At 43.7% G+C, this 14,372-nt stretch overlaps 1 protein-coding gene across 3 annotated transcripts in view; it reads right to left on the bottom strand.

The window, feature by feature from the left end:
* Tshr (thyroid stimulating hormone receptor) overlaps nucleotides 1-11,967 on the bottom strand; it is a 128,192-nt gene extending 116,225 nt beyond the window's left edge. For all 3 annotated transcript variants that reach the window (XM_052738692.1, XM_052738694.1, XM_052738695.1), the window contains exon 1: nucleotides 11,121-11,967. In XM_052738692.1, coding sequence (XP_052594652.1) covers nucleotides 11,121-11,290 — 170 coding nt within the window. In that variant the 5' untranslated portion in view covers nucleotides 11,291-11,967. The remainder of the gene's footprint in view (nucleotides 1-11,120) is intronic.
* Between the last annotated feature and the right edge of the window lie 2,405 nt (nucleotides 11,968-14,372).

Genomic DNA, 14,372 nt, shown 5'->3' with positions numbered 1-14,372 from the left:
CATGACTACTGAATGGCATAGATTTGTGTGTGATATTTTTTCCGTCCCCCATTTTGCTGCTATTAATAATGAAGGTGTCAGCTATAATATGAAATATATATGATATATACAAATATATAATATAAAAATATAGCAACCATAGCTTCTCCAAGCTACCCTGTCTGTTTTGGTCTCTGTAAAGTGCCACGAGGAACCCTTATAAGAACATCAGACCTTGTGTTGTTACACAAAACTGAATCAGACAGAGCCTTAATGAATTCTTTCATGCTTCATGGAACACGTTTCGGAGCTTCTGGCTGTGTTGTTTTAGAGGGAAAGGACCGAGGGTGGTTGTGAAATGCCTATTTGGTTATGCTACATAAGAAGGCCAGCCAAGCATTAAATACGGGCATCTGGAGGGTCTGGAAATACTAACAGGCTTGTTATCCAAACTCTGACACAGAGCAGCTAAATTCTTACAGATTTATGGGCTCTATTAGGAGCGAGACCCGCAGATTATAATTTCAATCACTGTCCCCTGCTGATGGCAACTCCGTGGGATGATTATCTTTGAAAGGGGAAACTCATTCTTGTAAATCTTCATAAAGCCTCCTTTGCAAGGTGGACAAATGCTTTCTTAACAAAGTGGCACAGCCCTGATGCCAGGAAGATGCCGAGTGGTCTAGGCATAGAATAGAAGCTTGCCCTCTACACCCTGATGAAATATTCTAAATGAAGGTTACATGAGACTGGATGGCACAGTCTCTCAGATCTGCCACTGTTAGGGATAACAGCTAACCTGTAACCAAGGCACATTCTAGGTAATCCAGTTTCCTTTCTTAGTGATGTAACAAAATATCTGATGTAAAGTATCTAATAGGGGAAGGCCAGATTTTGGTTCACAGGTTCAGGGGTTTCAACCCACGGTCCTTGACTCTGTTGATTTTGGGTTTGCAGTGAAGCAGAATATTATGGGCAGCAGGATCCTCAGGAAGAGAGGCTCTTCTCCTGGTGGAAAGGGAGCAAAGAGAAAGGAATAGACCAGGGTCAGATATAACCTTCAGAGGCATGCCTCCAGTGCCTTCCTCCAGGTAAGTACCATCTCCTAAAGATCCCAGAACTTTCCGAACTAGCATCACTAGCTGGGGACCAAGTTGCTTTTCTCATCACTGTGACAAAATACCCAAGAGAAGATCTGAAAACAAAGGTTTATTTCAGCTTATGATTACAGAAGGTTCATGTAATCATAATCAGTTCACGGTTGCTTGGACCCATCCACTTGGGCCGAAAGAACACCATGGCAGAAGGAGTATGCAACATGGAGGAGCATTTTTAGCTCCCGGTGAATAGAAAGCAGAAAAAGAAATTATAGGAAGGAAATATAGCAAGACACTGTCCCCAAGGACACACCTCCAATGATGAATTTGCTCCAGCAGGACCCACTTTCCAACTTTCCCCAAAGTGCCAAAATAGTACTATCATCTAGGGGCCAGGAATTCAACACATGTGGGTCATTTCATATTTAAATAGCAATATGAGGAATGCTTGCTTCCAGTCTTGCACTCCTTAGAACCACTTGATGGGAGGGTATGGCAGATCTCAGAGGTCTTCCTGCTTAGTTGATCCTGTGACGTAAACAGCCAAGTAACCTGTGGGAGTTGAGAAAGTGATCTTACATCTTCTGCCTCTAAGAGCAAAGGAGTTTGGGGGGAAATGGCTGGGATAAAAGCGCTGATAACAGCCAGATGTGGTCTCACACCCTTTCCATCCCAGCACTAGGGAGGCAGAAGCAGGCAGATCTCTGTGAGGTAGAGACTAGCCTGGTTCGAATAGTGAGTTTGAGTCTGACCAGTATAACATGGTGAGATCTTAGCTCAAACACTAAAACAAAATAGAACAAACAAATAAACAAAAGAAAGCAAGAGGAAGAGCAGCATATTTCTTTTGTTTAAATTTTTAAAGGTTCTTAGGGAGGGGGCTGGAGAGATGACTCGGTGGTTGAGAGTACTTGCTGCTCTTCCAGAGGACCCAGGTGCAATTCCCAGCACCCACAAGGCAACTCACAACCACCTATCACCCCAGTTTCAGGCGACCCAAAGCCCTCTTCTGACCTGTGTGAGCACCAAGCATGCACATAGTACACATACATATATACATGCAAGCAAAATGCACATACACATAAAATAAATAAATCTAAAATGTAATAAATAAAATAAAATTCTTAGCATAATTCCTTTCTTGGTATATTGGCTAAACATTTAGTAGAGATATAAAATGAGATATAGAAGCCAAAGCTATTATATAAAAACCCAGTAGAAGTGGTATATCACTTGAGTTATTTCTCAGTTTCTCTGTAACAGAAAAAAGCCTTTTGCTTAAATATTGACTCATTAAAGAATTATAGACCATGGCATATGCCTTCCTCTTACATCATCTCCTTGCCTAACACTACCACAAAGCTCAGAAGCAACAAATGTATATCATTCTTTGGCCAAGTGGCTAAAAGTACTGTCCTTCACAAGATGGCACTCAAGATTTTTTTCAGTATTGGAAAATAGTTTGCTGTTTAAGCTTCTGAAAACATGTGTGAATATTCAGTTTTATGTTTTTTTTTTTAATCTAAGGTAAGGCACTGAGACATAGATTGGGGATGTTCTCTATACTGGTGTGTTAAAAATCAAAGGGGCCTGGAAAGTCTTGCAATCTTTAGATTGGCCTGTTTACATTCAGTTCTCCATCGGGTGGCTTGTTTAATCACTTTGTGATGACACTCTCAGTCAAAGACACAAGGCACAAAAAGGCATATATCCTTAATATCTATTTATATAAAAAGTCTTGAAGAGAGGTAAAACCCTAGAGAAGACAGCCAATTAGCAGTTGCCAAGGGCTGAGAGGGGCAGGGACTGTTGAATGCCTGTTCAATTAGCACAGGATCTCCTTTTGTGATGCTGGAAAAATAGCTGAAGCTAGATAGAGATGATGATCAGACAGTATTGCGAAGGTAACAAGTGCTGTTACTTAGCAAATTTCAGAGTGGTTGTGGTGTGCATTTTCTAGTTGAGAGCAGGAGGAAGACAGCTGGTGAGGAGGAGAGGAGAGGGGAGAGAGACAGAGACGGAGACAGAGAGAAATAGAGAGAGACAGAGAGAAACAGAGAGAGAGAGAGAGAGAGAGAGAGAGAGAGAGAGAGAGAGAGAGAGAGAGAGAGAGAGAGAACAAATTCTGTTTGGGAAGATAGATCTGGGGTAGAGAGCACCTTGAATTCATAGCAGGAGGTCTGTGCTTGAATTCTTACTTTTGTGATGGCTAAAGTTATGTTTTAAGTTTAAATTAATGTGCTTAAGAGATCTATAAAACAAAAAATACCTCTAACCTGTAAGCCCCACTTGCTCAAGGACAGATAATTTCCTGGAATGCTGGATGCATTCATATAAGATGACAAGTCACGTGTTTTTGCTTCTGTAAACAAGCTTGGTTGTCCCAACTGCAACGGATGTGCTTGATCACACATAAGCAGGAAGTACGTCACGACCTATGCTTGCTCCTGAGTGGAGGAAGGTGGGAAACCCATAGCCTTGTGGGATTTGCCTTTATAAGTCTCTGACTAATGTATTTCAGTGTCATACCCTGGGAATCTCAGGTATGGACCTGGCCAGTGTCCATCGTCCTAGCCAGTGCTTAATAAATCTTACTTCAAATTTCGCTCAAAATTTATGGTAGTGGGATTAACTTGTCCAGTGGGATTAACATTTTCTCAGTGGCGATGACTTTTAGGGAAGAAAGATGATATTTCTAGGTCTTACTTTAAAAGCGTAACTTTTAAACAGAGCCACTGAGCAATAAGCGAGGCATATGTGTTTATGAAAACATAGCATGAGTCTAGTCCAGAGTTGACAAAGCACACATAATTCAACAAAAGAAAACCTACTGGTGGTGAGTTTTAAAGACAGGAGAGAAAAGGACATTAAACTCTTGCTGTAGTTAAAAATTATTAAAAAAAAAAATGGGGGCTGGGGTGATGGTTTAGTTCTTAAAGAGCTGTGATACAAACATATGTTCAGATCCCCAGCACTGACACAAAAACCTGAGCCTGGGGGCATACATACAGCTATGGTCTCGTTGCTGGGGAGGTGGAGATGGCGGGGCAGGGGTTGTTACTGGAGCTTACTGGCCAGTCAGGCTAGTTGAATAGAACTGGTGAAGCTGCAGCTTCAGTGTGAGATTCTATCTCAAAAAATAGAGAGTACAGCAGTCCCCAACCTTACCTAGCCCAGCGGCCAGGGCCCCGCTACCCACCATACACTACCCCTCCGCGAACGAGACGGCAGCGCTCAGCCCCTGACCTCAAAGAGAGTGGAGCAGCTGTGTGAGTCCTAGCGGGGCCCTCTGTAGGAGAGATGCTGCTTCCCCAAGGAGCCCTGAGGCAAGAAGGCCAGAAAGCAGAGAGCAAGAGAGACAATGTCTGAGTAGGTGATAGAAGACACTGAGTGATTGAGCTGGAGGCTGAGGGAAGGAAGAGGGTGAGGAGTTGGCCAGGAGCAAACCAAAGTAAAGGAAGAGCCATAGGAAGTCGCTTTGGGGCCACCCGTTGCAAGAGGGGAAGGTCCCCACAAACGCTGCTATGGGCGGGTGGGTGGTCTGGGGTCTGCATAGCCAGTGTTTGACTTTCTTTTTGAGTGGGTGCAAAGAGGAGAGAACCAAGAGTGAGGTGGGTTCTCCTCCCTGGCTCTTGTCTGTCTGTCTGTCCATCTGTCTGTCTGTGGTGGGTTTCTGTTTCCAGGGATTTGGGTTAGAATCATAAGGCATTCCCTTCCCCTTCCAGGCAGGCCTCCTGCTGTATTTCGGGGACCTGTCTGGTTTGGCTGGAGTCCCATGAGAATGTGGGACCTCTTAATAAAGGAGAGCAAACAGGGAGCTTGTGGCTGGTTGGGTTTTAGTGGAGGTACAGGGTGTATGAGGAAAATACATCATAAAACAAAAAAAAAACAGAGAGTAACTGAAGAAGCCACCCGATGTTAACCTCTTGCCTCCTCCGTGTGTGCACACACATACTCACACCTATACACACACACATAGCTGTTAAAATGAGTTAGTCTACTTGATTTAATAATTCATCACACAGAAGCATCATGACAATTTTCAGGAATGCAAACATTTAAGAATTGGATAGCCCAGCATATAGCAAGAAACCTGGAAGGTTGGCGGAGTCAGTGCAACCCCCGCGCCCACAAGAACCAGGGCATATGTGTTTACTTACCCTCCTTCCTACAGCCAGAGTCCCAAGATGCTTAGCACCTTGACCTCACGGGATACAGCAACAACTGGGTCACAGCAGCTGCAAACTCCCCACCCTGCCATGTTCATTCCCACATTCCTCTATTCTGTCCGGTGGAATCAAGCTCCCCAGTAAGAATTCTCATGCCTAATTTGCTTTCATGAGAACTGGGGCTAAGACATCACCAGCTGCTGTCTTTTGCTAAGACCTGTCAGTCTTAGGAAACCCTGTTAGATTTACCTTCAAAATAAACCTTGGATTCCACCATTTTTTATCATCCTTCCTGCTATTCAGCTGGTACAAGCTATCGCTAGCTCTTACCTCATTGACACGCATAATAGTCAAGGCAATCCTAGCGAAATGGAAACCAGACTTTGTACTTCTTTGGGGGGGGAAGAGGAAGGGTTCTTCAAAAATGTTTATGAGCATCTTAATTCATTCAGAAAATAGTTATGTATGCATGTGTGTGTCAGTATGTATGTGTGTGAATATGCATACATGTACTCGATATACTCTATAGATCATATATAATGACCTACAATGCACACCATAATGGGTTCCCTAGGACTGTATTTCCCCTTAGTCTCTCTTCTTCAGCCACTTAGCTTTCTTGGTTTCTCAATATAGCCTGCAGATTTTTCTCCACTGTCACTTTCATTTCTGAATCTTTGCATTTCTTCATAATTTTACTCTTCTGGATATGACACTAGCTCTCTCTTTTCCCCATTTAATTCATCTAGCATGCTACTTGAATGTCACCTTTTCAATGAGAACTTCTGTTTTGGGTTGAATATCTGAGCCCCTTCAAAAAATTCACTGGGCTTGAATCAAAATTTCCAATGTGCCAGTTTTAGGAAGTGAGTCTTTTGGGTTGTAATTAGGTCATGAAGGTGAAGCTTTGGCTTTTGTGTCCAAGTCAGTGCCCTTAAAATAAGAAACAAGACTGGTGAGTGAGCTCAGCTTCCTACCATGTGTAGTTACAAGAAAATGGCCATTTACAAACCAAGGACAGGACAGCAGGTATCGCATCTGACCATTTGAAGGCAACTTCCAGGGTTCCTATTTTTTCTCTCTCTTCCTCCCTCTCTCCCTCCTCCCTCCTCTCTCTTTCTATTTCCCCTCTGAAGGTGTACTTTTCCCCACCTGCCAGTCTTTGTGTTTTACTCTGCCCTACACTGCCCATTTTAGAAGTTTTCTCTGTTTGAATGTAAGGTCAAGGTGGTCATTTATTATGTTTCACCAATGCCAGACTAGTATTAGCATAAATATTTACTGGAAAAACAAGAGGAAGGAAGGGAGGGAGGGAAGGAGGGAGGGAGGAGGGGAGGGGGAAGAGAGGAAGAGAGGGAGGGAACGAGCTAGCAATGTATGTTTATTTAAAGGTAGAATTTCTGCTTTTCCTAACCCTTTAGACCATGTCCGTAGGCCCAGAAGTACTTGAGAAGGATGGTGAGATGAAAACAACATAGCCCGAGTCCACTAAAGCCATCCTCCCAGGAGACCCCCCTCATCTCTCTGTTCCCTAGATCCTATGTACTGGCCTTCTAGTTTCTCAGCTTACAAAAAAAAAATAACAAGATACAAAGTGACAACACCTGGAAATAAGAAATATTTCAATCCTCTCTTTGGAGTTGAGTATTGTAACACCAGGAATGGGAGCACACCAGTGTTAGACTTTTGTAAACTACAAAGAGAAAAACCAGAGTTGACAAACAAATGTTCCACTTTCTTTGACTGCTTTTAAGGAGCCTCCATTCTTGGGTGTCTACTTTTTTTCCTTTTTCAGAAGAATACTATCTCAGATAGTTGTGAGCCACCATGTGGGTGCTGGGAATTGAACTTGGGTTCTTTGGAAGAGCAACCAGTGCTCTTAACACTGATCCATCTCCCCATCACGAGTACTACATCAGAAAAGTTCAGGAAGCATCAGTGAAGTCAATAGTTGGAGAAGACTGATATTCAACGTATCCTGAACATGGTTTGATGAAATGTCAAACAATGACAAGTAGTGAACAGGGTGGAAACCCCTCAGATGTCACTTCCGTATCTGAAAGGAAAATTCTAGTGCCCTCAACAGTCAGAGAAGCAGTCTTGGCTGTGGGGGCATTTGTAGACAGTGGTCTACCCTTCCATCTTGTTGGTGTACTATAGTTTTTTAATTCGTTCTGTCTTGTTTTCTGGTCATCACCTATTATGCATCAAGTCTAACTTTCCATCCTAGCAGCATCATGAGCTTTCCTAAGTAAATTTATTGCAGCTAAAGAAATGAGCCTACTTAAGCATACCAAGTGGTAAATAACACAAATGGAAGCTATGGTCCCAATTCCGAAGGTGGAACACGATCGTTTAGTTTAGAAAACACTGTGATAGTCACTCATTAAACCCTTAGGTGCAGCATGTAAACAGTTAAAAGCAGAAACTTAAAATCTCAGCAGCATTTCTGAACATTCTTGAACTCCTGCAAGGTGGACAAACCCTTGACAAACCAAGACTCAAGACAAGGTGGACAAACCAGGACTCAAGACAATGGAGGAAGTGCCAGCAGTACAGGTGGTCATTGCTGCCATCGTGAAGCTGACGGGGAGAATGCCAGGTATCCTGCTCTATCTATCTACTGAGTTAAAGACAAGGCAAGGTGAGTCAGCACTTTTCTGGAGAAAGAATCCATAAAACCACAAAATGCCATTCTGAGAACAGCATCCTCTTATGCAGAGAGGCAACACGTGGCAACCTTTTGAACAGAGGAGAATGACGATGGCCCAGCTTGGTGTGTTTGGTTTGGAGGTACTATTATCTGTAATTATGTGCCAAAATCTTGTTGTTTTGCTTTCCACTTTTCTCAAAATCCTCCAGAGAGGTAAATTTTTAATTCGTTTATTTATTGGGGGTGTGTGTGCTATGGTGCTCATGTGGAGGTCAGAGGACAACTTGCGAGAGTCAGTTCTCTCTTTCCAGGGATGAAGATCAGGTTGCTGTGCTGTGGGGCAAACTCTTTTACTCACTGAGCCATTTCACCTGCCCTATATGCCCAAACCTTTAATTATGTTCTTTTGCTTTCTCTGAGTTTCTTCATGTGATTCTCAAGTAAGAGGAGTAAATGTTTTCTTCCGATTTCTTACATCTCAACGATGATTGAAGGATGCAAATGGGGAGTAAGGATAGCAGCCCCCCACAACCTTGTCCCAGCCTCTGCTGTTCCCCTCTGGAGAAGCATGTAAGGAAAAGATCCAGAGCCCCATTGTAACTATTCCCTTCCCATTGTAAGACCACAGTGGCGGTGTATGGGCAGCGGAGAAAGAAGAGATCTTTGCTCCCATCACCGTAGCACATGCCCTCAGCACCTTAGCAGTGTGTAAAGCGGCCAACCTATGCTTGTATAGCATCCTGATGGATGTTGCCAAGTGAGGCCTACAGCTCTGCAAGAGCCGTTAGCCTTTGTAAGTCACACAGCTCTTAACAGTTCTAAAAGAGGATGGGGTGGAGTTTTGCAGGACGCTGTCTGGGCTGCAACAGTCTTGAACTAATAAAAAGCTGTGATTACCTGCACACAATATGAGCAAGATCGAACCTTTTGGCACCCTGCTATGAAGTGTGTAGGGGTTCACGAGGCCCCCACCCCTATTGAGAATTTATAGGAGGTTAATGGTTACTTGGGGAGGGAGAGACATTTTCCTTAGGGGTTTTGTCATGGGAAGGTGCCCATGCTCCTATAACTCCTCATTCACGTTTTGTAAGCCATCCTAGTGAAACTTGTTGGGACACGGACACACACACACACACACACACACACACACACACACACACACACACACACACAGAGTTAGGAGACTAGTTCAGAAAAAAAAAGGAGATCAGATGGAAGGGGAAGGGAACAAGAGAGGGTAATGGGGCTGAATATGATCAAATACATTATATATACATCATATATATCATATGAAATACATTATTATGTATAATCAGTATGTGCTAACAAAATGTAACAAGAAAGGTTAGAGAAGGGATTCACTCTAACAATGTAAATCTTGTGAGAGAACATCCCTCGGGTCGTTATTCGAGCAAGCATGTCATGCTATTCACCCACACTTAAAAACAAAAATCAACCATGTCGTTCCCATCTCAAAACAGCTTCGTTCTTCAGGGTCTAGCATCTGGCCTCCACCACTCTCCAGGTCAGATCCACCTGTCTCTGTGCATTCACACCCTATGATTATCTTCATTTGCATCACAGCATCAGAAGCCTCTTTTAAGTAGAAGGAAAACAGTCCTTTTGAATAAATGCTCTCACTTTCAGCATTTCCCCTTCTCAACATGTCGTGGGTGATGGTGAGTTCCTTTGCACTCACAGAACCTCATCTCTCTTCACTAATGACAACTCTGTGCAGAAGGCATGTCTTTGGGCTCCTGACAATCTGAGACAAGGATATGCATTTATTTATTCATTCACTGAAGCCTTTTTTTTTTTTTTTTTCTGTGTGAACTGCCTGGTTTGGAATTTGAGGTTGCATGACAGAGTCCCTGTGTTGGGTATTCAGCCTGCTTGGATAAGCATACAAACAGATAAACTAAGGGCAATGAGGTTGTCCTTATGGATCTTGAAGTTTGTACGAGAGTTCTGTTTTAGGGACTATCTGAACCCATTGTAGGCCTTTCATCACTAGGGTAAGGATGTGTTTTACTGTGAAGACAGTGTGGAGAACGAAGTGTTACTCAGAGGTTACTGCCGTAACACATCCATGGGAAATAAGAAACAAGGGTGGATGGCTGAGTTTCAGCTAATGGACCAAACGGAGTTCAGAAGCATGATCCCGAGAGGCAGTCATCTCCTGATGACTGCACCTATAACATAAATTCTTGAGAAAAATCTTGAAGTAGGATTGCTTTTCACCTTTCTCCACGTCCTCTGGGGGTAAGAAGCCCCTCTGGCTCACGGTTCTTTCTGTGGTATTTTTAACCAATCTGTTTTAGGGATCACTGATTTAAATGTTGGTTGAGAAACTAACATTTAGCACAAAGATGAAAATGTGCTCTATGAAATTTCATCTCTTTCCCCATGTATATTAAAAAGAAAGTCTGGATATGCTAAGTGGTGATACAGGCTGGGCGGTTCACAGTTAGGATCTATACTGGATGAAGGGCACTTATTATTTTAAAATAATTTAATTTACTCATTTATAATTTCATATATATATGAAATTCCCTTCTCCCCCATTCCCTTCTCTCAGTACCCTTCCATTTCCTTTGGAACCCTTCTTTGTTCTGACATGTCCAAGGGGACATTTGTAAATGGGCTCCTGATTAAGTTTCTTTTTTTAAACACAGGATCTCTTTACACAGCCCTGGCTGTCCTGGAACTCACTCTGTAGACCAGGGTGACCCAGAACTCACCGAGATCCACCTGCCTTTGCCTCCTGACGGCTTGGGTTAAAGGCGAGAGCCACTATGCCCATCTCTGATTAAGTTTTTAACTATTACTTGATAAGTCAAATGGCTAAGGTAATTTCCCACCTAGGGAGACTGAAAGGAGAATTGCGGGAGAGGAGCAGTTTTACTATCTGAGGTAATGTCTTAAAGTTGGTTCTAAAGCTGTTTTATGTCCTACTCTCACCTGAAGTGAAACTAAACCCAACCGGCGCTAAGAGTTGGCAAAACGTAGGCAGAATAGTAGCAACTCTTCAGAAAGCACAGCTCCCGTGGTCACCAACAAAGTTTTGTTAAGGGTTCTCCTTCCCTGTGTCAGCAGCACGGACGACCGTCCCAAGTCTGTGCGACTGAGTTTGTGCAGGAACTGACCAGACGACACCCGCGCACCCCACCACACACCAATGGTTTCTGTCCAGGGGCTTCGGCCTTGGCCTTGGCTACTCACAGAGTCTGGGTGCTGGGTGGTAGGCTGGGGATGCGGTGGAGTTCCTTGCAGGTGACTCTGAAGTCGTCCTCCTGGTGGCACTCGCAGGGTGGAGACGCACACCCTCTGGCCCACAGGCTCCTGGGCAGGGCGAGCAGCAGCCCGAGCTGCAGCAGGTACCCTGGCCTCATTTTCCAAGGGACCTCCTGGGCTACTCCATCGCCGCGCGCTGTCGCCTCATTCTCAGTGCCCAGCGCCTGACGCCCGAGGAGACCGGGGAGCGGGAGGGACGGGAGGGAGGAGGAGGGCTCCGAGGGGCTGTGACCTCATCGCTGGAAAGCACACTGGAGAGGGGGCAGGAGAGGCTCTCAAGTGCTCCGCTTGCCTAGGCAACTCTCCATCCAAACAAGTCAGCTTGCCACACTCGATCAGCCTCGCAGTTCCTTCTGTTCCGAGACACCCAGCCTTGGTCCCTGAGCTGTACTCTCGGTCCCACCCATTAGTTTTTTTCTAAAGCCTCATAGATGCACCTTCTTCTTCCCTTGTCTCCGAACTCCTGGAGCCACCCTTCTTGGCTGAGTAGCCTTTAAGAGCTGTAGCGACCGGAGACCTACTTCAAATGGGCTTCGTCTAATATCACCACGGAGGAGAGTGTTGTGGAATACTCTAATGTCGTCCCCCCCCCGCACCCCCAGAACTTCGGCTTCTCCAGGTTAAAGTCACCTTTGCTGAGAATTGGAACCGACAACCCAGCCGGGGCCACCTCAGGGTGCAGCCGAAGGGGGGATGTGACACTCTGGGAGGATCCTCGATGCTCTCCAAGCTGGAGCAGGCAGGGACTGTCGCGCGCCCTGGTGGCTCTCAAGCTTGAGCCAGGAAACCCGCTGTCTCACCGAATCCGAGCAACTCCGTGGAGTCAGGCGCTGGGCTCTGGGGCCATCTGCTGTGGAGAACTGGGAACTGCGTGTGCAGGTCCCCTTGCCGCGTGGTGACAATCTGGTTTTGCCAGAGGAAGGGAGTCTGTCTGCTTAGGAATCTAGAAATTGTGCTTTCATTCCCCTTCATTCTCTCCAGAAAACGAGAGTAAAAAGAACATTTAAGTGTCACATCATTCTTCACGCACTAACCAAAAATATTAATTACAAATGAAAACAAGATTGGCTCAATTTTCTTCTTGAAAGTATATTTGCTTTACTAATTCTTCTAGGAACAAAAGGAACACTAACTCCTGATATGCTACAAGGTTTCTTTTATATGTAACTCTAGAACAGGATGGAAAGGCTAGGGTGCTGGGAATCAAAGGAGACATTAAGAGAGAAGACTCTGAGTAACAGGTTGGAGGTCAAGGGCAGGTATACATTAAGATTCATTGAACTGTATGCTTAAGACTCTAGTGTTTATAGAAACTTATGGATAGTCATAAACAGGCCCACATGTCCTTTAAGAAGATAGTGAATGCACAGATGCCTTTCCACAGTAAAATCAATCCAGCATTAGTTTACACATCATATATAAATCTTGAATGTGAATGGTAAGTGCAAGAAATCAAATTAAAAAATATATATTTATATGTGACAATTCATATACATGACATTAGGGCTGGGGATGTAGCTCAGTTGGTAGAATGCTTGCCTAGCATGCTCAAGGTTCCTAACATGCCCAAGGTTCCAAACCCAGCAGAAGATAAACTTAATGTGGTGGTATACTTCTGTAATTCCTGCCTGTGGGAATCAGAGGCAGGAGGACCAAGGTCCTTGGCTGTACAGCAAGTTCTAGGTCACATGGGCTATATGAGACCCTAAAGGACTGAAATCTCAAAAGAGAGGCTGACTACAAACAGACACCCAGAGATTTTTCTGGGAAATGAAATTGTTCTCAGTCTTCATTGTGGTGGTCCAATGGCAATTTGTAAATGTGAAGAATTATAGTTCTTGCATTTTGAATGTTGAACCCATCTTAAACCCAGAGATAAACGCCCTTTGACTGTTCTGAATGTATTCTTGCAGTAACTTTACTGAAATTCTGTTTGAGAGTTTTGTGTAGATGTTCCTAAGGAAAGGTGGTCTCTTACTCCTTCCTTTCATTTTTGTATGGTATTCTCAGTTTCTTTTGTACAGTAGTCTCATGAAAAATGTTTCCTCCATCTAAATTTCTTTTAGAGTTTGTTTACAATTTAGTACTTTGTTCTTATCTGGTAGAATTTACCAGTGAAACCAATTAAACGTTGAGTTTTTCACTACAAATTTAACTTCTAAAAGCAAGTATAATGTTATTCAGGTTCTTTCATTCTCTTGGGGATAGTTTGGTAGTTTTCATTTTATAAAGGATTTGTTATCTATTATTGAAGCCATGGCCATAAAGGTGTTTAAAATATTGTCTCTATACATTCATACAAACATGTATAACATGTCCTAATGCTTACCCTTTCATACCTGATATTGCCATTTTGTGCCTTCATCCTGCTTTTCCCATTGACATATTTAGAGTTTTGTTTCATCAGAAGTCTCAAGGCAGTGTATTTTCAGTTCATAGATTCCATATTATAGTCCATTCACACTGGCAGGTCAACTGGTGTTGTCATTATGCAGCTCTTGTTTAGGTGGCCATATTGTTGATATTTCAATGACGCAGCTTTCCTGTCATACATAGAAGACACTGTGTCTCAGAAGATATCCTGGTCCTCTGGTGCTTACAATCTTTCCACCTACCTCTCTCACAGTGTCCCTTATCTATAGGTATAGGGGTTGTGTCATAGATACATTATTTAGGGTGGGGTTCTCAATGGTCATTTGCTCTCTGCATTTTGACCAATTGTGGATTTCTATAATGCTCTCCACAGGTTACAAAAAGAAGCTTCTTTGACGAGGAGTGTGATATTTTAATTTACCTGTTGTTTATCGATATGAAATACCCTGGCAAAAATAACTTGATGGAGAAAGGGTTTATTCTGGATCACAGTTCAAGGGTAGCACCATGAGGACAGAGAAGTCAAGCCAACAGCAACTTAAAGTCCCATCACATCCGCAATTAGGAAGCAGAGAGTGATGGGTACATGCTGGAGGTCAGTATCCGTTTTTCATTTATACAGTCCAGGATCTCAGCCAGGGAATGGTTCGGGCTACAGTGGGTGTGTTCTCCCCCCCCCCCCACCCCGGCCACTTAAAGTAGTCAAGATAATCTCACATGGGCATACCAGAGGCACTTTCTCCATATGATTCTAGATTTTGTTAAGTTGGCAATTGACACTAAGTGTCACACGTGGGGTTACGATTT

Source organism: Peromyscus californicus, unplaced genomic scaffold (assembly GCF_007827085.1).
Source record: "Peromyscus californicus insignis strain IS unplaced genomic scaffold, ASM782708v3 Scaffold_15__1_contigs__length_86483966, whole genome shotgun sequence".
NCBI lineage: Eukaryota > Metazoa > Chordata > Mammalia > Rodentia > Cricetidae > Peromyscus > Peromyscus californicus.
Note: the sequence above shows the minus strand (reverse complement) of the source record. Positions and strands in the feature narration are given on the sequence as shown.